Consider the following 27,486-nt stretch of genomic DNA (forward strand, 5'->3'; position numbering starts at 1 on the left):
CAGGCTAAATTGTTCTCAGTCAGGCTAAATGAAAAAAAAAATTGCGCACGAACCCTGTTCATCGTGTGCAGCTTGATGATCAAAAGGTCTTTATCCTTTCTAGTCACACTAGTTCACACTTGTCTTTCTTTTTTCACTGAAGATTAACAATTAATTTATTATATACTAGTTTAATGTGCCTTGTCAACGACTAATTGTGGTTTTAATCTAGTGGCGTTGCAGTGATCACATGGTTTGATTGTTAGTTTTTTATTGTTAGTTTTAATTTAAAATATTTTTTGTTTATATTTAAGGGTCTAAACTGAACAAAAATAGTTCTTAACTTATTTAAAATTAAAGACAAATATACAAAATTATTTATTCAAGATTTTTATTTTTTAAAACTAATTTTCACCCTTTAAGTTACAATTTAGACCTGAAAAATAAAAGTTAAACAAAACATGCAAGATACTATAAAGCAAAACAAAACTAGTAAATTAGAAATTGTAAATTATGTTAGTAAAAAAGTTATTATAAAGTACTAATAAACACTATGGGTTTAGGCTCTTCAAAAACTGAATGTGAAACTGTTATATTAAAAAAAAACGTAAGTGGCTCAAAAATTAAGGATTGACACAAGCTACTTACAGGGTTGCCACTTTACCTGGAAACCTGGAAAAACCTTGAAAAACCTGGAATTTGGCAATTTAGGCAAAAATAATCTGGAAAAACCTGGAATTTGAGAAATTTTGAAAAAAAACTAGAAAAACCTGGAATTTTGATCAAAAAACCTGGAAAAACCTGGAATTTTTAATAGTTTTAACATTTTTAGTAGTAAAGTTTTGATTTGACACAAAAAATATATTGTATGAATATGATATTTTGTCATCATCAAAAAATTTTTTTAATAAAAACTTATTTAAAGTAACTTTATAGTATCTTTTCAATGTTTTTATACTATTTAACACAGTTTCTTATATATAAATTAACTTAAAACTTAAAATAGACCAAAAAATGTGTACTTTTAAAAACCTGGAAGAAATTTGGAAAACCCGGAAAAAAATTTGAAAAAACCAGTGGCAACCCTGTACTTACATACTATAATACACAGAGAAACTTTTGAGTCCTTAATATGAAACTTACTTATACTGAATGTAAAACTTTTAACTTTAAAATACATTACTAGCTTGAAGGCAAAAAACTAAATGAAATTAAAAATATAACACACAAAGGATTTGAATCTTTAATTTTTTAAAACTACTTTTACTGAATAAGCTGTTATCTAGAAAAAAAAAAGAAAACTTTAAACTTTTAGCTTTGTAAAAAAAATTCAACTCTTAAAAAAAATTATAGTGGCATAGAATTAAAAAAGAAAAAAAATAATTTAGATACTATAATAAATAAAAAGTTTTGAGCCTTAAACATGAAAGCTGTATGTATTAGAATTACTAAATAAATTGAAAACTTTAACTTAGGTATTGAACATGAAACTACTAGATTTTGAAACACAATTAGGTTAAAGTGAATAAATAAACTAAATAACTTACATAAAACCATACACAAAAGATTAGGGATTTAAATTAAATTATTACTTAATAGGCTACTAGCTGACTGAAGTTTCAAACTAATTGAAAAGTGCTTTAAACTTTTTTAATAATATTGCTTCTATCATTATGACTAACTAATATATGGTTTGAACTAAGTTGATGCTAGTATTTAGTTTTTATAGTCTAATGCTTGAGTTTTATTAAGTTATTTAAGTAGGATAAATAACATTTTGTACTTTTAAATGAAAATGAATTTAAGTAAATATAATGAAATGCAAAACTAGCTAGCAAGCACTTAAGTCTTTAAGTGAAGTTTTTAATCTGTTAAAACAAATTTAGGGAAAATGTTCTTCTAACTCATCAATAAACATTTTAAAAACAATGAAGTACTCAACAAAATTATAAACAAAAATAATTGCAAGTATGCAGTATTATAATAGTATTATAAACAGCTGTATGGATAATATCAAAGTTTAATACAAAAACACAATAAAAAAACCTTAAATTACATTTCCAACTAAAGAAAAAAAAATCATTAACACCCCAACTTGTAGTTGCCAATCTAAAAAATCCTGTCCATTGAGCAACAAATGCCTTATAAAAAATGTTATTTACAAAGCCACTGTAATATCAAACAAGGAAACAAAGGAATATATTGGGAGCACTGGTACAACCATAAACACAGTTTTAACACTTACAAAGAAAACAGCACCAAACTAGCTAAATACATCTATCTGGTTATAAAAAAAATCAATATTAAGTTTAATATTAAATAGAGTATCATTCACCACATCGGGGAGGTAAGAAAAATCTACAGTATATGTAGCACTTGCAGCCTAGAAAAGCTAGAAATAGCCAGAACCAACAAAAGAAACAACTTAAACAAAAGACACGAACTGTTTGCTAATTTTCCACACTTAAAAAAAACTTCTATTTAAGAATTAAGTGCTTGCTATCTAGTTTTGCATGTAATTTTATTTACTTTAAACAGGGTTGCCACTTAACCTGGAAAAACCTTGAAAAACCTGGAATTCGACAATTTAGGCAAAAATAACCTGAAAACCCTGGAATTTTTAACAAAAATCACTGAAAAAACCTGGAATTTAAAAATTTTTCATATGCTCAGTAGTAAAATTTTGATTTGACTCAAAAAATCTATCATATAAATAAAAAAATTATGTCTTCATCAAATTTTTTTTTATATAAAAACATATTTAAAGTAGCTTTACATTATCTTTTCAATGTTTTTAAATTATTTAACACAGTTTCTTACCTTAGACTTAACTTTAAACTAAAAATAGACCCAAAGATGTGTACTTTAAAAAACCTTGAAGAAATTTGGAAAACCTGGAAAAATTTTTGAAAAAACAAGTGGCAACCGTGTTAAAATCATTTTCATTTATAAATACAAAATGTTTTTTGTTCTACTTAAATAACTTAATAAAACTCAAGCATTATACTATAAAAACTAAATACTAGCATCAACTTAATTCAAACCATATATTAGTTAGTCATAATGATAGAAGCAATATTGTTCAAAAATTTTCAGTGCACTTTTCAATTAGTTTGAATTAACTTCAGTCAGCTAGTAGACTATGAAGTTGTAAGTTTATTTTAAATCCCTTTGTGTAGGGATTGGGTCTAAATTGCACAAAGATAAAATTGCACGAGGTTACTAAATTGCATGAGGGGACAAAAGTGCATGAGAACAAAATTGCACAAGTGCACAAAATTGCACGAAGCTAAATTTGCACAAAGGCACAAAATTGCACAGAAGAACAAAATTGTACAAAGATGATTCTGCACCAAGGGTCAATTTTGCACAAGTTACATTTTTGCACAAGAGTAAAAAAAAAAAAAAAAAAAAAAAAAAGAAAGCTACCGACCGAAGGTAGGGGTTCGGGGTAACAGTAATAGTAAAAAAAAAACTTAAAAGAAATTAAATAAAAAATACTAACCTGTGCTAAATTGTCTGCTCGAGCAAAAGTGTCTTTGTGCAAGTGTGGCCCTTCATGCAAAAGTATCTTTGTGCAATTTTATCCCCTCGTGCAAAAGTGTTTTTGTGCAATTTTGTCCCCTCTTGCAATTTCCCATACTTGTGCAATTTAGACAGCTACCCCTTTGTGTATGGTACTGTGTGTATGAGATAATTACCTCAAAATTTCAGGAAATATTTCTTTTAATTATTAGAAAATCCTATCCTAATAAAATTAAAAAAAAACTAAAAAATAAAAAAATCATAACTAAAATAAACAAAAAACTTTTTTTTCCTTTTTTATTTTATTTCAGTTTTAGTTTTTTAAATTTTGTTACAAAAGAATTTTCTTAATATTGCAAGGAACGTTTCCTAAAAAAATGAGGTAATTATCTTAAAAAAAGCTGGAGAAAATAGATTTTAGTGAATTCTACTTAACTGCTGTTTTAGTTTGAGCTTCCCATAAGGAGCCTATTGTAGTCTTTGACCCACTTTATTTCAAAATTATTTTTAATTTTTAGAATCTGTTAAAAGCAACTTAAAGTTTGGTAAAAAATCAACAAAATAAGAAAGACTTGTGAAAAAAAGTTTTAACCCCTCCCCTATGCTCTTAAATATGTTACTTTAAGTATATTAAATTGTAAAGATTTTTAAAACAACTTAATAGTTGTTAAAACAAAGTTAATAATTGTTTTTAATCCTACCCAATTAAGTTTCTAAAATGTAAAAAAATTGTGTTGTAAATTCAAACTTTATCTTTTTTGTAGTTTATTTTATATAAAAGTCATAAAAATGGCCTTACACTGGCAAATTGTAGCTCTTTACTTATACTTTGAAATTGGATTTTGTTTTCTACTGACACTTCCATTTATCAGTAACAAAAGGTTTGTTTATTCTGCTTTACGTTATATTTATAAATTAAAAAAAACAACCAATTAAAATATTTTATGCAGTAAAATTTAGATAAATAGCTAATAAAAGAAGTACTTTTCAAAAATTTTCATTGGTCCTTATATGAGAGCTTAAAAGTATAAACTGTAAGTAAGTTTTTATTAATTTAATAAATTTTTGAGATATAGACAACTAAAAAAAAGTTTTTTTACAATAGAATGAACTGCAATTTTTCATAGCCAATTTTTTCGAAATTTTTAAATTCACACAAAATCTTTCTTCTTCTTTTATTAAGCTAGAGACTTCAAATTTCCAGGAAACATTTCCTATATGGTGTATAAAACATTCAGTGTTGGAATTTTTACAAATTAAAAAATTTAGTTTTAAAAGTAAAAACAAAAAAAAAAGTTTTTTTCAAGTAATACTTCTATTTAACAAAAAACTTTTGCACTAATAAGATAAAATTTATGTAATGGATTTAGTATGAAAATTAAAAAAGGTTGGATAAAATGTGAAGAAGATATATTATTAGTTGAATAGTCTTTTTTATTTTTGTGTTTTAAGTTTGTGCCCTTAAGGAACCTATTAAGCTTACCAACATTGATTGCTTATGTCTCAAAAGGTACTGGAGTTTTTTTTAAACAGTTCAGTGTCTGATAGCTAAGATAAAATTTAATAAAATAAAATCAACTTGTAAAAATCAAGGTGGATCTACCTATGCTCTTAACAGTTAACCTTTTTTAAACTTAAGAATTTGCAAAGAAAAAAGTTTCTTTAAACTCATTGGTAAACGTTGAGTTTTAACCCTATTATTTAACATACTTAAAGAGTAGTTTACTTTATAAGTTTTGTGTAAAAATTATAGTAAGTTTGAAATACATTGTTTAAATAGTTTAATTGCCTCAGTTTTTTAAAACCTAGACCAGAGTTTCCCATAGTGGGCAAAAATTAGTAAAGGGGCGAAAGGGTAGGAGGCAATTTTAAAATTTTGGGCGAAAAAATAGTAATTTTGAAACTTACACTAGATATTCTAGAGTTGTAAGTAAAGAGCAAAAAAAAAAAGGTCTTAGGTGTTCTAATAGTATATTTGAAACTTACACTAGGTATTCTTGAATTTCAGATAAAGCGCAAAAAAAAGGTCTTAATTGCTTAAAATGTACTTCTTTGAGTAGTCTTGTTCGAGGGAGCAATAGCTTTTTTCATTTCTTCAAAGGGGGCAATTTAATAAAGAGTTTGGGAAACCCTGACCTAGACTAGTATTACTATTTAGCTGTTTAAAACTTAACTATTTTCAGAAAACATATATAATTAAAATGATAAGTAGTAATTAACTAAATAATTAAAAAGTAGTTAGAATTTAAATTTAAAATACTTAAACTTTGCATTAAGAAATACACTACACAAAAAATAGACTGAAATCTTAAAACTATAACTTTGATTTTAATATATGGGTATTAATACAATTAGTATGTCTATATTAAAATGAACAATCAATATTTAGTTTAAACTTATTTTAAAATATTTTTTATTTTGAAGTTATGCTTAAAATACATTAGTAAAACTTGAATATTTCATAATCTGCCTAAGCTACAACTAAAAAAAAACTTCTCTTAGAGACATAATTTAGTTATAATATGAATTATTTACTGTAAGCAGTATACAAGTTTTATGTAGTATAAAGTTAAAAAATATTTACTTTAAATATCTATAATATGAATTCAACTAACATTATAGCAATTAATAATTGTATAGGGCTTAATAAAATTGCTTACAGTTTAAATGTACAACAGGTGGTCTAGTATTTTCAAATCAGGGCTTATACGGAAATCAGTTGATTATGCAACTACAGGTTTCAATTTAATGCTGGCAGTACTTTTTGTCCTTTTTGTTGGTTAGTAATGTTTTTATTAACTTGAATAAAGCTAGGTTTTTGCAATCTAATTTTATTTTTTAAATTAAACTTCTTTATCAATTAAGTGATACTCTAGTATATTTATAAATTTTTAAATTCTAGTTTTCTCATGTACATTTTATATAAAAAGATAATTTTATAAATTTATTTTTTTTACCTTTGCAGCTAAACATGTTTTATTTTTGTAATTGTTAAAAGTTTGTCTTATTTTGTATAATTTTATTACAAATATATATTTCTAACTTATTACAATAGTTATAGAGTTTGAATATTTTTGAACCAAGTATCTTTAATAAAATTTTGTATATAATAAGTTATTTATAACTTAGGGCCAACTCTGATCAGTTTTTCCTTTTCATTTAAAATATTTAAAATATATACCCTACTTTAAAATAAGTACAAAGACTAGTTAAAGCTAATTTATTTCGTAATCAGTTTAAGTTTATAAATAGGATAAAATTTAAAGTCAGCAAAAAACAATATATATATATAATTTATTGAAATGGCGATTTAAAAATTCTGGAACATATGTTTCATAAAGACAAAGAAGATTGTCTCTAATCTTCAGCCAGTTCATATTTAAAATAAAAAGCACTTTGGTAAACAAAGATGCAAAAGTTTACAAAAAAACAAAAACAATATGACGTAAGAATTGAACATTGTACATTACAAATATTCAGTACAAAAATCGATCTACCATCTAACTAATCAAACAACCAAGATTAACGAAAACAACAGTTAATTGACTATAAAATACTTCAGAATTTGTTGTATTTTAAGAGAAGCTTTTTCATATGTCGACAAGACGATATAAATTCGCTCCTCTTATTTAAACAACCTTCCTTTTCTAACGCATACATAACGGCTGTAGATTCTTTTAAGCACAGCCTACAAACAGGTTTGTTACCATCTGCTATTGGCTGTGCTCTTTTTATCACCTCCCAAGTTAATTTAAAATCAATGTTTTTGCGCTTAAGGCCGCAAACATACTCCGAAAGCTCAGTTTCATTTTCGTATACACCACCTTTAAAGGATTTTTTATGGTTGGCATACCGAAATCTGAATTGAGTGGAGCATAGGCCGATGTAGAATTTCTTTTCAAGGTCAGAGTAAACTGTTGCCTTGTAAATAATGTTCTCTGACCGGCAATTGCCCCCCTATGCTCCACTCAATTCAGATTTCGGTATGCCAACCATAAAAAATCCTTTAAAGGTGGTGTATAAGAAAATGAAACTGAGCTTTCGAAGTATGTTTGCGGCCTTAAGTGCAAAAACATTGATTTTAAATTAACTTTGGAGGTGATAAAAAGAGCACAGCCAATAGCAGATGGTAACAACCCTGTTTGTAGGCTGTGCTTAAAAGAATCTACAGCCGTTATGTATGCGTTAGAAAAGGAAGGTTGTTTAAATAAGAGGAGCGAATTTATATCGTCTTGTTGACATATGAAAAAGCTTCTCTTAAAATACAACAAATTTTGAAGTATTTTATAGTCAATTAACTGTTGTTTTCGTTAATTTTGGTTGTTTGATTAGTTAGATGGTAGATCGATTTTTGTACTGAATATTTGTAATGTACAATGTTCAATTCTTACGTCATATTGTTTTTGTTTTTTTGTAAACTTTTGCATCTTTGTTTACCAAAGTGCTTTTTATTTTAAATATGAACTGGCTGAAGATTAGAGACAATCTTCTTTGTCTTTATGAAACATATGTTCCAGAATTTATAAAATTGCCATTTCAATAAATTATTTAAAAGCCCTTCAAGTGGGCTCAGTAAAAGGTGTTTAAGTTTGAACACCTTATTTTATATATATATATATATATTTAGACATACTTGTACATTTTTATTGTTCATCAATAAGTTTTTCTTTATTTTCTATACACAGCTAGATAAACTTATATAATTAAGAGCTATTTAGTTGTGATTTAATAATCTTATATCTGTTATCAGGGTTGACACTTAACCTGGAAACCTGGAAAAACCTTGAAAAACCTGGTATTCTACAATTTAGGCAAAAATAACCTGGAAAAACCTGGAGTTTGAGAAATTTTGAAAAAAACCTGGAAAAACCTAGAATTTTTAATAATTTTAACATTTTCAGTACTAAAATTTCAATTTGACACAAAAAATCTATCATATAAATAATATATGCAAGGATTATTCCTTGGGCACAACAGGTCTCGACAATTTTAGTTTTGGAGACAAAATTAATTTTTAAATTTATTTATTCACAAAGGCAACAATGTTTCACCCCTAAGGGATCTTCAGGCCTTATTCAAATAGAATTCTATTTGAATAAGGCCTGAAGATCCCTTAGGGGTGAAACATTGTTGCCTTTGTGAATAAATAAATTTAAAAATTATCATATAAATAAGATTTTTTTGTCATCATCAAAGTTTTTTTAATTAAAAAACACATTTGAAGTAACTTTACAGCATCTTTTAAATATTTTTATACTATTTAACACAGTTTCTTTTAAAGAAATTAACTTAAAGTATATAAAACAAAACTAGTTATAAATTTTAAAGTTTAATTTTTCAAGCAATATATCAGAAATTCAAAAAAGTATTATTTTTAAGTTCACATAAGTTTTGAATTTTATTTTAGCTAATTTAGTGGTACCTACAACCAGGGGTGACTTAGGATGATGTCATTGGGTGTGGAGAAATTCAAACGTCCATCATTTTTTTCAAATTCATATAAAAATATGTTGTTTAATAGAATTAAAGGATGAAATTAAAATGTACCAATTATTTATGTGAGATAATGGTATATAAGGTAATTTGTACTATGCACCAACTATAATGTCAGAACAAATTGGCACTGTTTACAAATTTATTTCAAGTTTGTTTGTTTTCTCTCTGTGTGTCATAAACAATTATCATTTTATTAACTTTTATCATCATTTTAATTAAAACATTGTAGATGCTCTCCGTGAAACGTCAAAGTACAGCAGGGCGGAGAAGCAAGTCATCAACCTGCAGGACAACTTGATGACCAAGGAGCACGTCATGATGAACATGTTTCGTGCGCAGAGGAACTTGTACATTAGCGGTTTCGCTCTATTTCTTCACTGGTTAATTTTTTACATGATTGGCTGTATAACATAAGTGAATACTTGCTTTTTCATCGTGTTTATTTATCAGCTCTATAAACTTTTAAATTTCATGTGCAGTATCATCAGTTTTATGAATCTTAAAAATTAAGTAAGTGTTAATTAAAAAGTTATTAGGTAATTAAATTTTGTCTGGAGCTTGTATAGGTTTCATCTAATATTTGTAATATAAAGTTATTTCAACCTAACCACAGACAGTAAGCCAAAACTTCTACATGTAGCCCTTAAAAAGTAACAATTTACGAGACAATTGTGGGTGGTTTTATAATAATACTTGTTTTATTCAATATTTTTGTGCTTTCATAAATCTTGAATGTAATTTAAAACTGCTTGAATATTTTTAAAGTCTTTAAAAAATTTATCACGTAAAACCAAAAAAAAATTTCTACCATATTACTTTTCTTTATAAATTTAAGTTGTGAGTTAAATGTCTTTATAAAATTTTATAGAAAACCTCATTAGTCTTTAAATTGAAAATACGTCTGAGCTGCAATTTTGTACATAGTCAAGTTTATTTAATGTACATAAAACGAGCTGTATCTTTTTATTAATGAATTAGCTCAGTATTGAAATTAATAGTTGCATAATTAAAATCATCAGACTAAGACTAATATGTAAACTTTTTTTTTCCTTCAATTGATTATACAAAACATGCATATCATTTGATTTTTATTTAAGTTATTGTTAATTTTTTATGAAAATTAAATATGTTTCGTTATACACTATGTAAACTCATTATATTTAAATGTAATATATAAATATTTCAGGCTGCTGAAGCGAGTTGTCGATTTGATAATGTCAGGTGCATCTAAGGAGGCGGAATGTGAAGCTGCCATGAAACAAGCTCAAAGTGCTAGCAGAACTGCTCAGGTTTATAAATAGAATAAGCATTATTTTATCTTTTATATTGTTATATTTATCTAAAATCCTGTATTTTTAGAAACGCCAGTAAGGTAGGCAAAATTAAATAAACAAATTAGCAATTGTTATATTATAGATTTTTCCAAAATGGCAAATAAAACAAGTTTCATAACCTTAGTAATTTTTTAATTTCAAGCGTACAATTATATCAAATTGTAAACAGATAGTGTTTTTTTCTTAAGAATATTTTTGACTGAATGGAAAATCAAAACTAAAACAATAATCTTGCTATAGGTTTGCTAAAAATCTTTTCGGTAAAAAAAAAAGTTTTATAGAATCTGAAGTTTGTCTTCTCCTTAATTACTTTTTAACATGTGCAAATCATTTTTTGTTTTAGTTCATATGGTGGATATAGGTATTTGGTAATCTAACGTTAAAATGTTTTAAGTGAAATGGCTTACATTGAGATTTAATTTGGTTATGTTATATATATTTCTAGTCTTTTTAAACCTTTTTTTATTTTATTTATATACTATTATATATATAAATATTTTTTTATTTTGTGACTTTAAGTTCAATCTAGTACTTATTTAAAAATACTTCAAGTCTTTAAAAAATAGTTGTATAAAATATTTATTATATGAAGATTGTCCTGCAGGTATTTATAAAGTTATTTTAAAATAAAAACTATAGTTATCAGTATATTAATACTTAGGTACCACTTAATTTTTGTTACTTCAAAATTCTGCGTTTGAGGAACAAAATGTTTAAACTAGCAAGCAACTTTTTATAACTTGACCTGGTTATTTGAACTCATATGCTTAAATAATTATGTTATAGTGTTACATTTTCTTGATAATGTTTAATATTCTTAGTGAATAAAAGTATGATTTATAATGTTTAGAGTCTTATTGATTCACGAGGAACTGGAGATTCTAATTCTTCATCAAATGATAAGAAAGAGAAAGAGTTGGAATCCACCTTAGCAGAATTGAAGGGAAAACTCGAAGATGCTAATAAGGGTAAATATAATTTTAGAATATTGAAACAAGTCAATAAAGTTTAGTACTGAACTACTGGAAATTTTACAACTTGAGAAATAAACTTAAAAATAGTTTTATTGGTTAAACACCACTTTTTAAAAATCCAAATATAAAAATATTGTAGTAGTTTTTGTAGTTAATAGTTTAATAACAATGAGTAAAAATATTGTTGGCTCGTTTCTTCAAAAATTTTAAAGCTACTTCTTTGGGAAATCTATATTTCATGTTATAAAAAAAGTAAAGCATGTTATAATTTTTTTTATATATTATACCCTGTAATAATATGAGTAAGTTCTTATGATATACTGGATGTATGCTCAACCTTTTTTTATGCTTAAAAGTTTTTAATACTGTTAGTTAGTTTATTGAACTAAAACAAAAAAAAAATTGCTCAATTTTTTTTTGTTCAATGACCTGGATAGCAAAAAGACCTCTCGGTCATCGAGTTGCATACCCAAACTTAATCAAAATTATAATGAGCTAAAAATGAAAAAAAAAAGAAAAATTTGAACTTTAAAACAAAAAAGTTCTATGAAAAATTAGACTATTACACTTTACAACATTAAATATTTTTCTAAAAAAAAAACAACTATCACAAAAAATTAAAGAATTTTTATACACGCATATATCTAACATTATATACACATAAAATATGTATCTAACTTTACGTTAAAAGGTTAAGTTTTTATCTAAAGTTTTTAATTTTAAAATTCATCCAAAGTTTTGCAAATAAGTTAATTTTTATATGATTTAAAAAAAGAGAAAAAATATAAAATAAAAATATTTGAAAATATACTGTAAAACTATTATATATTTGGTTATTTTGAATAAACAATAATCAAATATTTCTACTTTAACAAGGAGAATAGATGCTGTGCGATTATTAAAGTAGCTTAAAATCCTTTGACCTATTAAATAATTCTTACAATGTTTTTTTTTTATATTTTTAAACTGTAATCTTCTAAATTTATACTTTTTATGCGGTATCCTTCTAAACAGATAAATGCACTCACCTACTCTGAGTTTTATGCACTAAATTTCATTTGTTAAACTTAAAATTATCAATAATCCGTAACACCCATGAAAAATATTAAACTGTTTTGAATTGATTCATTGAACTTATCTTACTATGTTATATCTGTCATTAGTATATGTATTTGTTGATTGCAGGGTTGCCACTTTAGGTGGAAACATAGAAAAACCTGGAATTAGACAATTTAGGAAAAAAAACCAGGAATTTGAGAACTTTTGAATAACACCTGGAATTTTCAACAAAAATCACTAAAAAACCTGGAATTTTAAACAACTTTTACATGTTAAGTAGTAAAATTTCAAATTGACAAAAAAAATCTATTGTATAGATCAAAAAAATTTTCTAATAAAACCTTTAAGACATCTTTTCAATGTTTTTATACTATTTAACAGAGTTTTTACCAATTACTTCAATATTATAGTAGAAGACGTATTTGAAAACAAGTGTACTTGACAAAGGGTTTTTCTTAAGTTTCAACATTTTTTCCTAAAAGACTTGTTTTGTATTTTAAATCCAGTTTCCCGACGCCGAGATAGTTATATTAGAATTGAAGTTGAAAAGTTTTTATTTTAATAATTTTTACTTAACGCTGTGCTTTCAAAATAGATTGTGTTGCGCATTATGTCTAGTGAAATTTTTAAAGTTGTCTGCAACAATTTTTGTACTCAAACGCGTTACGACTTAGTCACAAAATAAGGTAAAAATTCTATATTAAAGCGCAAAGTGCTTATTAGTTAAGTTTGATTATGAGATACACGGTGGCTTAAATTTATAAGTTGTTATCAACACAATTGAGTATAAACTTTTACTAATAGAAGAACATAAGTTCTATAAAATCCATATTAGGTTTTTAAAAATAATATGTAAAATAAAAATTGATTTTTGTAGCAATACTTGTTAATTATGTCTGTTGCAGTTACACAACAGTTCAATTTTTGAAAATTGAAACTTTAAATGATATTTTCAAAGTTTTTTTTATAGTTTGAAATTAAAAACTAAAGTTTACTAGAAAGTTCTATCATTAATAATCTAAAACTTTCTAATGAGACCGTTAAAGTTAGGTCAGGGTTTCCCAAACTCATTTTTACAAACGCCCTTTTGGTAGAATTATAAAAAAATTCTCCTTTTACTAGATATCGCCCCATTACTAGTTAACTACATATTACTTTTTTACCCTAGCTAATTAATACCGACCCCCTAATAGCCAAAATCGACCCAAAGTGCAATATTTGAGAAAATGTTTGTCTAAATCGGTTTAAATTAAGAAATTTCTGGCTAAATTTGAAAAAATTTTGCGTACAAGCCTTGGAAAATGATAATTGTACGAAATCTTTAAGAATTAAAGTTCTTGAGGTATTGTTGAACTACGATAAAAAAGTTCGTTAAAGTGCAAATTCTAAGGTATTTTTAAACTGTATGTAATCATACATTATCACTAGATTTCAATGAAAAAATAATATATTTACAATTTTCTTATACTAACAACTTGATCATCAGTAAAGACAAGCACCTTATTAAATTTAAATGTTAATTTACAATTAAAACTCCAGCAAAGAAGGAAGCGGACGCATCAGTTGAAGCAATGAAGAAGCAGTCGGAAGGATTGAAAAAAGAATACCATCTACTGTTGGAGGAACTGGAAAAAGCTCAGCAGGGACAAACAGTTACTGATAAAAAAGACGATTAAAAATGAGCTGTTTTGTGTTATATATAGTCACGTGTTTTACTGATACTAACGACTTAACTAATAAGTTGTGTTGTTAAGGCTTTTTTTTATTCAAAATTTTTTTAAGGGAGTCATCTCTGTATATACTGACAACTTGGTTTATAATTTATTATGTTAAACTTTGTACAACTATTTTTTACAAGAAATTTTTCTGTGACTTTGTTATTATGACAGTAACTTATATTTTAAGTTTTTTATTTTGCATTTCTTTGCTTTTATCAGCTTTTCAAAACGTTTTATATTATTCTTTTAAAATTTATAGTTGTTTTTAAACAGATATAACTTTTTCGTTTAATGTCATACTAAAAGTCCACTAGCTTGAGTTTAATTTTATTTCTTCAATAAAAAATTATGTAGGCTAAAACTTTGTTGTATTTTGAAGTAACTATTTTATCTGTTGTATATCTATTTTGTTATGTAACTATTAAGATGTAGTTCATGAGTCAATAATGCTGTATATATATTTGCATGATTTGTACTTCAGAATTATGTAAACTTAAAAAAGACCTTAATTAAGAAATAGGTAAACTAGTTATGTAGATTTTTCTATTTGCTAGAAATTTAGGAAACCAAAATAGTTATTAGCAGTTGAATGAGTAAATATTGTAAAAGAAAAAAGAAGTGTATGTGCTTTAACGCATCAGCTTTTGTATATTATTGACAAACTATGCAAATTTCATAGACTTATTGCATAAATTGTGTTATTTTAAAACATTCAAAAATAATTTTATACTAAATACTACCAAAATAAGCAAAAGAAGTAGGTAGAATAGCTATTGATGACATAAGTAAAAAATCCATTTTAGAAGATAGTTTCTTAGTTTTTGATTGAATGGTGTGTACTTTGAACGAACACGTTATTATAAAGAATAAAATTACGCATTTATAATATTTATACATAGACAGTTAAACTTCATGCTTGAATGATAAGTTGAGCACATTTGCAGTTGCGTTGCACATTTGTAAATTTTAATTTGTGTGGAATTGTTGCGAGGTAACAAAAAAACATATGATAGGAAAGTAAAAAAGTTTTATTTTGTAAAGATAAGTACATAATTTATTATTCTACTACTTGTATTTACTTTTGCTTGTATTTACTCTATACAATTTTTTTAATGTATAATGTACTATTTTTATAAAAGTTTCTATCTTATTCGTTTATTTGTTCAGAAAACTGTTTCAATTTATTTTAGCAAGTAGATAAAACACGTTGTAATAATGGCTCTAATATGGACTTTAGTGGCTACGTTTTTGTATTTTGAACTTGCCCTTGGATTTATTCTCAGTTGGAGGTTTATCAGCCACAAAAGGTTAATTGATTAAAAATTTATTGTCAATTATAGAACGTTTTATATGTATATTTTCTACGTATTTGATAGTACTTGCAACTTAGTAAAATGTATATCAATAGAATAATTAAATAAAACTTATTTTGCAGTATTATATTAATTTAAATAAATTTATTAATTATAATAAATTGAGTACTTTTCAAAGTAGTTATATATTTTAAAGAATTTTTTTGTTAGAATATATTTTTAGAAACATCATTAACAGCTTATACATAAACATTATGAAAAAAACTACTCTTTTTCTTAATCATTTTTTACATAAATGTAGATATAGCTAGAGTATAACTTTTAAAGCTTTATTGAAAGAATCTTGATTTAGATCTATAAGTATAATAAGTTCATTTTTAATTTTTAGATGGTCTTCAATATTTCAATCAAGTCTACTTGCAGTTATAGTTGATTACGGAAGCTTCATATTTAATACTATGTTGGCTGTTTTAGTTGTTCTATTTATTGGTAAGCAAAAGCAGCTTAATATTTGTTTTAATTCGTGGTCAGCTTTTTTACAAAAAAACTATTTGATTTTATCTATGCTATTTTTAATTTTACAATTTTCTTAATTTTCATTGTAAAAATAGTTTTAAATTTTAATGTTATTTTAAAACTAAGCTACAAATATTAATGAGTTTTTATTTTCCTTTTCATCTCTTTTAAACTATATAAATAGGCTTATAAAAAGGAAGCATAGTCGTTTTAAGTGAACAAAAAAAGATATGTTTGTTTGATTTTTGTTAAATTTTTATGTATGTATAGGGTCTTTGTTTATACAAATGTAAGTATATTTACAAAGGTTTATAAAACTATCATGATAAAAGCAACAGGCATGATTTATATTTAGCAAGCACAACCATCTAAAACAGTCCATTCAATATTCTGTGACCTGTTTTTGTCATAATTAAAACTCATCAGGCAGACATAGTCATGATTGCTACAACGGTTTATTGTAACTATGTCTACCTAATGAGGACGAAACTAGGTAGCAGAATGTAACATTGATTGATGGTTATGGTCCTGTGGTTCAGTTAGTGCTGATTTATTTCTACTTAATATCTTTGGTAGAGCTGTTAATTATTAAACAGAGTAAAATTGAAAAATACCAAGTTATAAATTTAAGAATTAGTTAGTACAAAATTAAAATTTTTGATTAAAATACTTAGCATAAATAAGTTTAGTATAACAGTATATAAACTTAAGCCATTTTTTATTGTTGTATGTATAAAAAATTAATGGTAGAAGTTAACACATTTGCTTTAACATAGTTAAAACTGGTTCTAGTAAAGGTTAAGAGTATTTTTAAAGTTCAAACAGGCTACCTTTAGTTGTAAGTTGTTATATAAACAGAAGTAGTTTTAACAATTGATAATTATGAACATAATAAATTTTTAAGTTCAAATTTTTGAATAAAGTGGTTATGCTGTGTGCTAGATAGATACTTGTGTATAATATAAAACTAGCTTTAGAAGGAATAACTTAATAAAGAAATAACTAGAATGACATATGTATTCATTAAAAGATTAAATTACAACTAAAATTCGGTTGTTTCAGCAATCAGAACTAACAAATATTAACTTTCTTAATTTTGCGTTTTAGTCAATAAACAAATTAGCTTCTATTGTCACTTAATATAGATTGATTATCTAAAAAAAAGTAAGATATTAAAAACCATTAAATAAATCAACCTTCCTACCATAGGAGCGTTGAGGGAGACGATGAAGTATTCTTCATCAGATGAGGCAATGTCGCTTCAGGATAATCTCGCCACCAAGGATCACGTCATGATGCTCATGTTTCGCGGGCAGAGAAACTTGTACGTTACCGGCTTCGCTCTCTTCCTGTTCCTGTTAGTTGTATGAAATCAATTCATTTACTTTCTTAAACTGTCATAGTTTTTAAATAAGTTGTTATGAAAATGTAACAACATTTTTTCATTATTTAAGTATGTGTCTTGTATCAATTTAAGGTAGTATCTGTTCTAAGATTATATTGAAAAAAAATAGAGTAGTTAAGTTTCTTTGAAAATGATATATTAACCTTTTTATACATAATACCCTTTTTTGTATACTATACAGTATACGCTATAGACTTAGTATTTTGTCGAAGCTTTGGAAGTTATGACTTATAATTTGTGTTAAGTATGTTAACAGAAATTTGTTAATAAATATTACAGCTGCTATAGTTGCGAAAATTGAAGTGAAAAGTGTCTTTAAACGCACGTATATATCATTTTGCTATTTTTTCGGTTACTTTTGTGTTTTTTTAGACTTTTTAAAAATGCAGCTTGGCAGCATGATAATATTTTGTCATAACTTTATTTACTTTGTATCTAGTATGTGTTTTAAAATTCAACTTAAATTATGTTTGATAACTTGTTAAGCATTTAGTAAAAGTTTTATAAAACAGTAATTAGTTTATACTTCTATGCGCATAAAAGCCATTACATGATTGTAGTTGCTATTGTTTAAAAATTATTTTACCAACGCTTTTGTTAAACAATAAGTAAATGAATCAAAATATTTGTAAAGCACTTTAAAAAACTTGCATCGTCATGGGTCTAAAGAAAACATTTAGATTTGTAAGACTGTCCCTTAGTTTAGACTATTTCAGATTTGTGTAGTTCCAAAAGAGAACTGCTTGTTTGTAAAATGGTTTGATTAACCACAAGCGAATACTTTTGTTTTTATATTTTAATGTGCTTGAAATAAAACTTCCAGCATTTAAGTTAGCAAATTGTTATAAAATAAATAAAATATAAACTTAAACAGTTTTTATTTAAAGCTCTAGAAGCCACTATCGTAAACTTACTTTAAATTATTTACTAGTGTCCGTGATTCAGTTGAGATGAAATCAGCCTTTTATTTTAGAAATTTGATAAGTTTGCATGCAGTAAATAAGATGACCTTTAATGCTCCAAAAAACTAGTAAGTAAAAATAAAAATCGATTAAATAATCAAAAAATAAATTGACGTTTAAACAGATAAATTAAAAAAAGGCCTGTTAGTTATTTTGTTAGCTGATTTTTTGAACAATAAAAAATCTTTACCTTTTACAAATGTTTGTAACGAAAAAGTATTAAATTTGTTTTTATAAGTTTTTTTTTTCTTACAGAGTTTTACGCAGAATGATAAGTTTGATAACATTGAATGCCCAACTGGAAGCTAAAAGTGAAGCGGCAATAAAACAAGCTGAAAGTGCATCTAGAGCTGCACAGGTAAATTTTTGATTAAGTTATTTTTAACAAAAGAAGAATTAGTTTGTGTTGTTTATTTTTTATTTATTTTAACAACGCAAGGTCACACGTGTGCTTTGCGCTTTCTACAATAATTATTTTCATTTTTTTAAATTAACTAATTATTAGTTAAAGTTGAAAAAACTTGAAACAGAGCCTCATTGGTAATGAAGGTGTAAGTGAAGAACAAAGTACCATAACAAAATCTTTAGAAGCCGAGATCGATAAATTAAAAAAAGAAATTAGAGAATGTTTGAAAGGTTGTTTTTAGTTAAATTTTTGATCAAAAGCTTTAGTGATGTGTAGTTGTTTTTGACATCGTAAAATCTATGAATGTTTGTAACATATAAAACTTTTTAGTTTTTTTCTTAATTCTGCAACCCGCGACTTACAAAATTCTGCTGGTTCAAAATCTTTGGTTTATCATAATTTTAAACGTACTCAAGTTTTTCAAAAAAAAAAAACAACATTTTTATCACAATACCAACAAGCTTCATTTTTGTTGTATTTTTGCAAAACTTCTTTTTTGGTAAAAAATATTTTTTCTCAAACTATCCTGGAATTACCTGCCGACGTAATACGCAAACAACACAATGTTATCTGCATTAAACAATATAGAAAGCGTCGGCTGTAGATCTAAGATGGCTTCTGATTGGCTAATATTTTACTTGTTTTTATTTTAAGTTTTAAGTAATTAAATTTTTTTTTTGATATACTTTATATATATTTGGGTAAGGACCAGGGGCGTAGCGTGGGGAGGGACGCTGGCGCATGCGTGCCACCCAAAAAAGAAAAATAAAGAAGTAAAAAAAAAAGTAATATCTTTATTCTTTATTGTTTATTTTTTCTGATTAATTTGCCGTTTTTCAAATAAGTTTTTCTAGTATTTGAAAAGTAAAACGAAATTTCAAATACCAATTAGTGACAAGTTAGGGAAATTACCCAGTATACTGATTGTATGCGTAATTTCAAATGTGCACCAATGTTGATGCAAAAATCCATAAGGAAAAATTTTATAAGTTCATTAACTTCATAAGAATTTACACTCAAACAGTACGCAACCAGTTATTGCACCGCAGTATTATAACCTTATGAGAGAATTTTCTACAAGGACAAATGCTAACATTTTGTTAGCAAACCATAAAGCTAAACCTGTTTTATAGTGATAATGATTCAAGAATAAACAAATAGTAGTAAAAATAGCAATTAATAACTGCTAATAAAATAAAAATAAATTAATAATAAGAACAAAAAATATTAACAACATAATTTAAAAGATAAATAACAAAAAAAAAAATTAAAACAAATAATAAATAAACAGTTCATACTGTGATTGCAGTTTTAATCTCACTGTACAAAAAGTATTCTTAAAATTACCCTAAACTTAAAATTTTTATTAAAAGTAGTTTCTTTTTTTATTAAGATAACAAACAAATCAAACTTTGCTATTCTGTCAGCCATAAAGTTTAAAAATTAATCAATTTTTGTAACTAGTTATTTTAAAATTTCTTCAGTCACATCATGAATAATATTATAGCAACTTGTAAAACAGATTTTTTACAATCAATATTTAGTCTTAAAGTCTTAATTGATTAATTTTAAATTTAAATTTATTTAATTTTAAATCAAGTTTAAATGGTATTTAAAAAAAAATTCTTTCTACCCACTGTTTGTAGTATTTAAAAAATGCTATTCCCTAAAGATCATAGAAAAACCGATTTCAAGATAAATGAAAAGCTATATTTCTTGTGAATTTTTAAAAGCATGGAAAAGGTTGACCTTCAAAAATTTATCTTTTAAACTTTTTGTTTTGTATCAGAAACATTTAGTAAAATCTTTCCACACACTCAGGATAACTCAAGATTCTATGAAGTTTTAGAAAACTTTAGTATGACTCAGTTAAAACCAGGATAACTTTTTTAATATTTTATAAAATTAAGTATTTTTAAGCTCAGGCTGACTAAGGATTTATTTTTTTTTTGTTAACTCAGGGTAAATTTAGTGGTTTTAAAAGCTTTTTTTTAAGAGCCTAGTTTCTATTAGTTTAAAAACAATAAAAAATATCTTTAAAATAATTTAAAATGCTTATGATGACACATGATATTTTTAAACTAACTCAGTACAGTTATTTTGACTCAAAGAGTGGCAAGGCAATCCTGATATCTTCAAAGTTGGTTGTTTTTTGAAAATTTGTTTTATAATACCAAATAAAAAGTAAAAATCTGTTTTCATTAGTTTTTAGATTATTATTTTAAAAAAATATGCAAAGTAGTATTGTATGGAATGTTGCAAATCTAAAAGTATGTCAGATAGGAAAATTATCTGAAGTTGAAAAACTTGAATTGAAAAATAGCAGACCAACACCAGATATTGCTATTACTCAAGACTGCAGTTCAAGTAGTATGAAATTTTAATTTTTGTTTATATTTCAGATTTTCTTCATTTGTTAAGATATATTTTTACAGTTTTATATTGTAATATAGCCAAAAATGTAGAAGTTAAAAAAAAAAAAAAAAAAAACTAGCTCTTTAGATTTTTTCTACAAATAAATTGAAAATTTAATACTTTTAATTTTAATACTGAAGATTTAACATTTTTATATAAAAGATAGAGATAGTATATTAAAAGCTGCAACAAACTAAAAGTATGAGTTATTTTGAGTTTAATACAACTCTATTTGTTGATATAAAATAGATATTGAAAATTATCTAGAAAGTGCACAGAGAAAATGTTTAGAGGCATTAATTGTTATACTTAGTTGACTATTTATTTGTAGTTTAAGGACATAGGGGGGGTAAGCCATGTTTTTTAGAAGTTGATCTTATCTTATAAAAATTTTTCTAAGCAATAAGGTGCTTTTTATTGTTATAAAAAATTCGAATTATTTTTTGAGATATGACTAGTCAAAGTTGGGCCGCATATACTTAGTTGACTATTTATTTGTAGTTTAAGGACATAGGGGGGGTAAGCCATGTTTTTTAGAAGTTGATCTTATCTTATAAAATTTTTTCTAAGCAATAAGGTGCTTTTTATTGTTATAAAAAATTCGAATTATTTTTTGAGATATGACTAGTCAAAGTTGGGCCGCATAATAGGTTCCCTATGGGAAGCGAAAACTAAAACAGCGAGAAAGACTATTTTGTTTAAAATCTATCTCCTCCTACATTTTTCAAGCAATCTTCTTCAAACTTTAACAGTTTAAGGGCATAGGGGGGGGTAAACACCCTTTTTTGGTTTTTGATCTTATTTTATATAGTTTTTACTAAGCTACAAGATGCTTTTTACAGATTTAAAAAATTCAAAATAATTTTTGAGATATAGCCGGTCAAAGTCGAAGCCGACAATAGGATCCTTATGGGAGGCGCAAACTAAAACGTCAAATAACTAGAAATCACTAAAAATCTATCTCCTCCTACGTTTTTTGAGATAACTACCTCAAATTTTCAGGAAATGTTCCTTGCAGTATTTAGAAAATTCTGTCGGAACAGAATTTAAAAAAATTAAAAAAAAAAAATTTTATAACAAAAAAACAAAAAAAAAACTGTTTTTTTTGTTTATTTTTTATATAAAATTTTTATTTTTTTAAAAATTCCTTCCGACAGAATTTTCTAAATATATCAAGGAACATTTCCTGAAAGTTTGAGGTAGTTATCTCAAAAAATGTAGGAGAAGATAGATTTTTAGTGAAATAGTCTATTTTTGCCGTTTTAGTTTGCGCCTCCCATAAGGATCCTATTGTCGGCTTCGACTTTGACCGGCTATATCTCAAAAACTATTTTGATTTTTTTAATTCTGTAAAAAGCATCTTGTAGCTTAGTAAAAACTATATAAAATAAGGTCAAAAACCAAAAAAGGGTGTTTACCCCCCCCTATGCCCTTAATCTTTTTACAATAATAAAATAACATTACTTGTGAATTTAAAAAATTGTAGTAACAATGTATTTTTTATGAAAAAAAAATTTAAAGTTTTTAATAAATTTTTTATTTATTTTAATTATCAAAATTCATAAATTAAGTTTTTTTTTTGTAAAGTAAGGATTATTTTCTAAAATTTATAAAGATTGCTTGAAAAATGAAGAAGAAGGTAGATTTTTAATAATCTTTTAAATTTCCCAGAAAATTGACCTCGAAGTAAGTTTACATTTGTATAAGTATAAGTAGTTCTAATAAAGTCTATACTTTTTTTAATTATTTAATTTTGTAATAAATAATTATTTTTTAAAACAGTTGCTTTGAACTTATTTTACTTAATGAATTTATTTCAATTATAACACTTAAAAAAGATCTTTTTATAGCTAATTACAAAAGTTGCAACTTAGGGGATTTTTTGAGAAAAAAAATGCGCACCCCCTGACTAAAACACCACGCTACGCCCCAGGTAAGGACTAAGAGTATAGATGTTCTTAATATTCTTCTGTATTATCACTTTACCTCATTTGCATAAATTTGCATAAAGTTATGAATGAAAATAGTACTAAAAACTCACAACTGCAGCCGACCCGTATATAAACTGTTGAAATTTTAAGCTGACAATATGTTTACTAGACCATGTCTCCACGTTGAGGTTGATGTGATGCAAGCTTACTAGCTTCTACACGATCAAAATATTAAAACTAGTTTAAGTGCTATTGTCTACCAGATAAAGTCTTTATGGGCCCCTTGTAATAAAAAAAAGTATAAGAAACTTTTTAATAACAAATTGCAATAAAACAATCTTTTTATTAAATTTACTGCGTGCTGAAAACCAAATAAGAGCACATTTAAAATATTTAATACCAATTAGATCAAGTTTGTTTTGTAAAAATTGTTAAAAAACTTACCCAGCCCCATCATATAGCCTAAAAGTAATTATTACATATAGTTTTATTAGATTAGTAATTAAATTTAAATTCAATCTGTTTTAATTTTGTTACGAATACCGGAAACTAATTTTATCGAAAACTGTCTTTCATATCTACTCTACAGCAAATCTTATAATCTACAGTAATTTCTTTGAGCGAAGTACTGCATTGTTGACTTAATTAAATTCAAAAATATTGAGTATCTCTATTTTAGCCCCCACTAGTCTTGGAGTTTTTATTATGGTGTTTCTTCGAAACATAAGAACAAATTAAAAAATGAACTTAGTAAGCACATTACTTAAAATTCAGTGAAAGTTAGAATGGTCAGAAATAACTTTTTTTTAAATACATCTTTAAGATTAATTTTTTTCTAAGATTAATAGAATTAACAATGCATTAACTCATTTAAATACAATTTATTCAACAATTGTCAATTTAAGCTTACGCCGTTTCACCTAAAAGGTTCTTCAGAGCTTTTTAAATTGGCAATAAAAACGAGGTGAAGCTTACAAATATATATAATGAGATTAAGTAATGAGAGAGTAATTAGTTATTAATCAATTAGTAATTACGTGCTTGAGAAAATCCAAGGGAAGTTAATTAATTAATTGTAAAATAAAACTAAGCAAAAACGATTTTCAAAAAAAAAAAACTTATAATCAAATTGCTAGTAATAAAAAAATTGAATAGACAAAACTTAAAATGGTATATAAAACAAAAAACAAAATACAGCAATAAATAAAATAAATATCAAAAATAAAACTAAAAATAACACAAAAATAAATAGATCTAAAGTGGGGGCATATCGAAGTTAGTTAATTTCTTACATTGAATGCTTTATCTCTGTCCGCTTCAGCAATGACCATTCTTTCTAGGTTGCATATAGTGCAATTGTCTGTTTTTATGGAAACTGAGCAGTTAATTTTAAATAATACTTCCCATTCGATTTCGGAGAACTCAATATTGTTTGATGTAGTAAATTTAACCCGAGCCGTTGTTTGTGATTTCGTAATAATGCTGTGCTTGTGTTGTTGCTACCTTGTTTTGAATGAATTTCCTGTAGAACCAATGTATTCTTTACCTCTAACTTTTGCTTTCTATATTCCTTTTAAAAGGCATTCACTGCTAAATGGGCAGTTTATCTTATTTCTACAGTTGCAAGTTCTGTTTGTTTTGTTTTCAGCTTCTAAAATCTTTTTGTTGTGTGAATTGATAATATTTCTTATATTGGGAAAACAGCTATATGATATTATAATTGTATTTTAGTTTTTACATAATTACAAAACGGAGAGTTAAAGTGATGTAGGAATGTGAAGCATACTATCTTTTGTTTTTCTTACTGTTACAATTCGGGTCATTTTTGTCATAGTCTTTTAGCTTGTCATGTCCACCTAAAATTAGTGCTTCGTTAAAATCTTTCTTAATGCTATTAAGTATCTTCTTGTTGCTAGAAAGTTTGATTATTCTATTATTAGTCTCTGGACTTATGGCTTTTCTTATTGTATTGGGGTGATTAGACCCATTATTTATGTATTTTACATTTTAATTTTCCTTTTTGTATGGTGGAAAAGTATTGCTGCTTAAATTCATGTTAATATCCAAAAAATTTGTTCGGATAAAGTTGTATTCTACAGAAATCTTGAATCTGTGAAAAGTGAAACTTTCGCATTTAGATCTATTTAAAACGGCTAGGCCATCGTCACGATATAATCCAAAAGATAATAAACTACTCACGGCAGATATATCAAATAAAATGTTGAGTCCTATTAGGTCGCTGATCTCAGCGCCCATATAGCTACCCATAGCCACGTCAAAGTTACTCGTGTCATGTTTCTTTACCCATTCTATGCCATTAGAGTCAGATAGTATGCTCATGCAGGAATGAATTATTATTATTTTGCCCTGAGGACTTATTTTTATATAGCTTTCTGCAAATTTTGTTGCATTAGGTAACTCATTCCTTGTAATGGAAGGATAAAACTTCTCAATGTCAAACTTCAAGAAATTTAGTGTTCTCTTGTTTTGTATTTTATTGAACCAGTCAATGACTTAAAAGGAATTCTTCCATTGAACTAAATTAGTTCTGATCTGATGTTTCTAGATCTGATGTTTCTAGTTATTTTATCAAGTATATTTTTAGAGATAATTCCAATCTCTGATTTCATTGCATTAATTAATCGACATTTCAGTGAGTTAGGGAAGTTTTTCTTGTGGTCTTTGACTGTTATGAAGGCTCTTTTTTGATGAAGTTTTTTAGTTTACCTTTAATACTCAATTCTTTTATTATTGCTGCTGCTTTCAGATTAATTTGTTCCAAACAGTCATTAGAAGCTATTTTATTGTTATTGGTCAAGGAATTTTTCATAAATTTATTGTAATTACTTTTGCTAATTGAATAGAGATGGTCAGTTTTGTCGCTTGGAATGATTAATTCATTTTGCGATTTAATTCTTTTAATGTCAGAGGACAGCTTTTGCTGGAAATGAGAATTAAATTTTCTGAATTCAATAGACTTAGCTAACAAATATAAATCATGTTCAAAATATTTGAGATCTTTGCACTCAGGAGCAGAGTTTCTGGTAGGAAAGCCAAAATAAGTGTTGTTGTCGTTATCAAGTAAACTATCATTATGTCTTGAGTACCAATAATAGTAATTAAGCTCTTTATATTGAGCACTCTGTTTCATGTAGTTTTTTAATATATGCATTAACTCATTATAAATATTTTCGATTGCAGCAAGAAGTATTAAATAAGTTCACACGTTTTCTATATGTTTTTAAACTATGCCACAATTTAGACAGTTATTTTATTTCTAGTATACGGAAATACTTTTGTTTTCATTTATTAATTGATGTAGTTGGTATTAATTTATACTAAATTTTTAGACAAACAAACTTCAGAAGCAAGCTTGTTAGCTATGACGTCACAAAAAAAATCACAGGAACGTGAATTTGATAGATTGGTTGGTGAGTTAAAAAAGATTCAAAATTCTGAAAACTCTGACAAAAAAGATGATTAAAATTAAAATTTTGCAAAGTTTCTGTCAAAAAGCCATTTTCTACTATTTATTTTATTATGGTTATTTACTGTTTAGAAATTTTCTAACTCAATGACAATGATCCTTGTTTACAAAACTCAATGATGTATATTTGATGTAAGATTTTATTTATTTACTCACAACTTTTACGTAGTAATGTTAAATAGTATCTGGAATATTGTAATTCAAGCTTGTGAGTACCTGTAACAAATTTATCTTGTCACAGTAGTGCAAAAATGCTAAGTTAGTTTAAATTTATATTTATTTTATATCAAGGTGTCAGAGTTAAAATAAAGATAAAATAAATTGTCTGTTTATTATCAAAACTTTATGTTTAATTTTTTAATGTTAAACCATTATTGTAATTTCTTTAAATTGTTATTGGTATTAATTTTAACAAATCAAGTTTTAATTTTAATCTTTCTTTCTATATAATATTCACTACATAATGTAGATAAATTTCTATTTTTTTAGACTGAAAAAGTAAAAATTTAATAAATTGTTTTGAAAAATAAATTTACAAAAATTGTTTCCCAACAAGACATAACTGTAAGGACGTTGTTTTTGCATTATATTGTCACATAATAAACTTGTTCTGTAAAACCTTTATTAGTTTCATTGTAAGACGATTTTTCAAAGCTTAAAAAATAAAGCAACAGATGTCTAATAGGTAAAGTTGTAGTTAAAAAGTGATATGTGGTTACTATAAGCTAGAAAGTGTTATTTTCAATGAAATAAAAAATGCTCAGGTAATATCTGAAAATTACAAAATTTTTTACTTTCAAAAGTATCACTTCTAAATTCTTACTTTTTACGTAAAAGATTATTTTACTAGACACTAGAGGAAGGCAGTTTAATTAAAAAATTGAGTAGATAAAATTTAATTTCAATGAGCTAATCTATGAATAATGTAAGACTTTGATAAGTACAGCTCAAAAATATATGTAGTTT

At 25.9% G+C, this 27,486-nt stretch overlaps 1 protein-coding gene across 1 annotated transcript; it reads left to right on the plus strand.

Annotated features, from left to right (window-relative positions):
* Nucleotides 1-4,272: 4,272 nt before the first annotated feature.
* Nucleotides 4,273-27,087, plus strand: LOC145836661 (uncharacterized). The gene is made up of 12 exons (XM_082944447.1): nucleotides 4,273-4,385; nucleotides 6,183-6,283; nucleotides 9,230-9,380; nucleotides 10,187-10,289; nucleotides 11,185-11,302; nucleotides 13,907-14,041; nucleotides 15,323-15,392; nucleotides 15,787-15,887; nucleotides 17,124-17,271; nucleotides 18,537-18,639; nucleotides 18,812-18,917; nucleotides 26,384-27,087. The coding sequence occupies exons 1-12, from the start codon at nucleotides 4,294-4,296 to the stop codon at nucleotides 26,515-26,517; spliced, it is 1,362 nt and encodes a 453-aa protein (XP_082800573.1). The 5' UTR covers nucleotides 4,273-4,293; the 3' UTR covers nucleotides 26,518-27,087.
* Nucleotides 27,088-27,486: the final 399 nt, after the last annotated feature.

Source organism: Thalia democratica, chromosome 5 (assembly GCF_965202585.1).
Source record: "Thalia democratica chromosome 5, ktThaDemo2.hap1.1, whole genome shotgun sequence".
Classification (NCBI taxonomy): Eukaryota; Metazoa; Chordata; class Thaliacea; order Salpida; family Salpidae; genus Thalia; species Thalia democratica.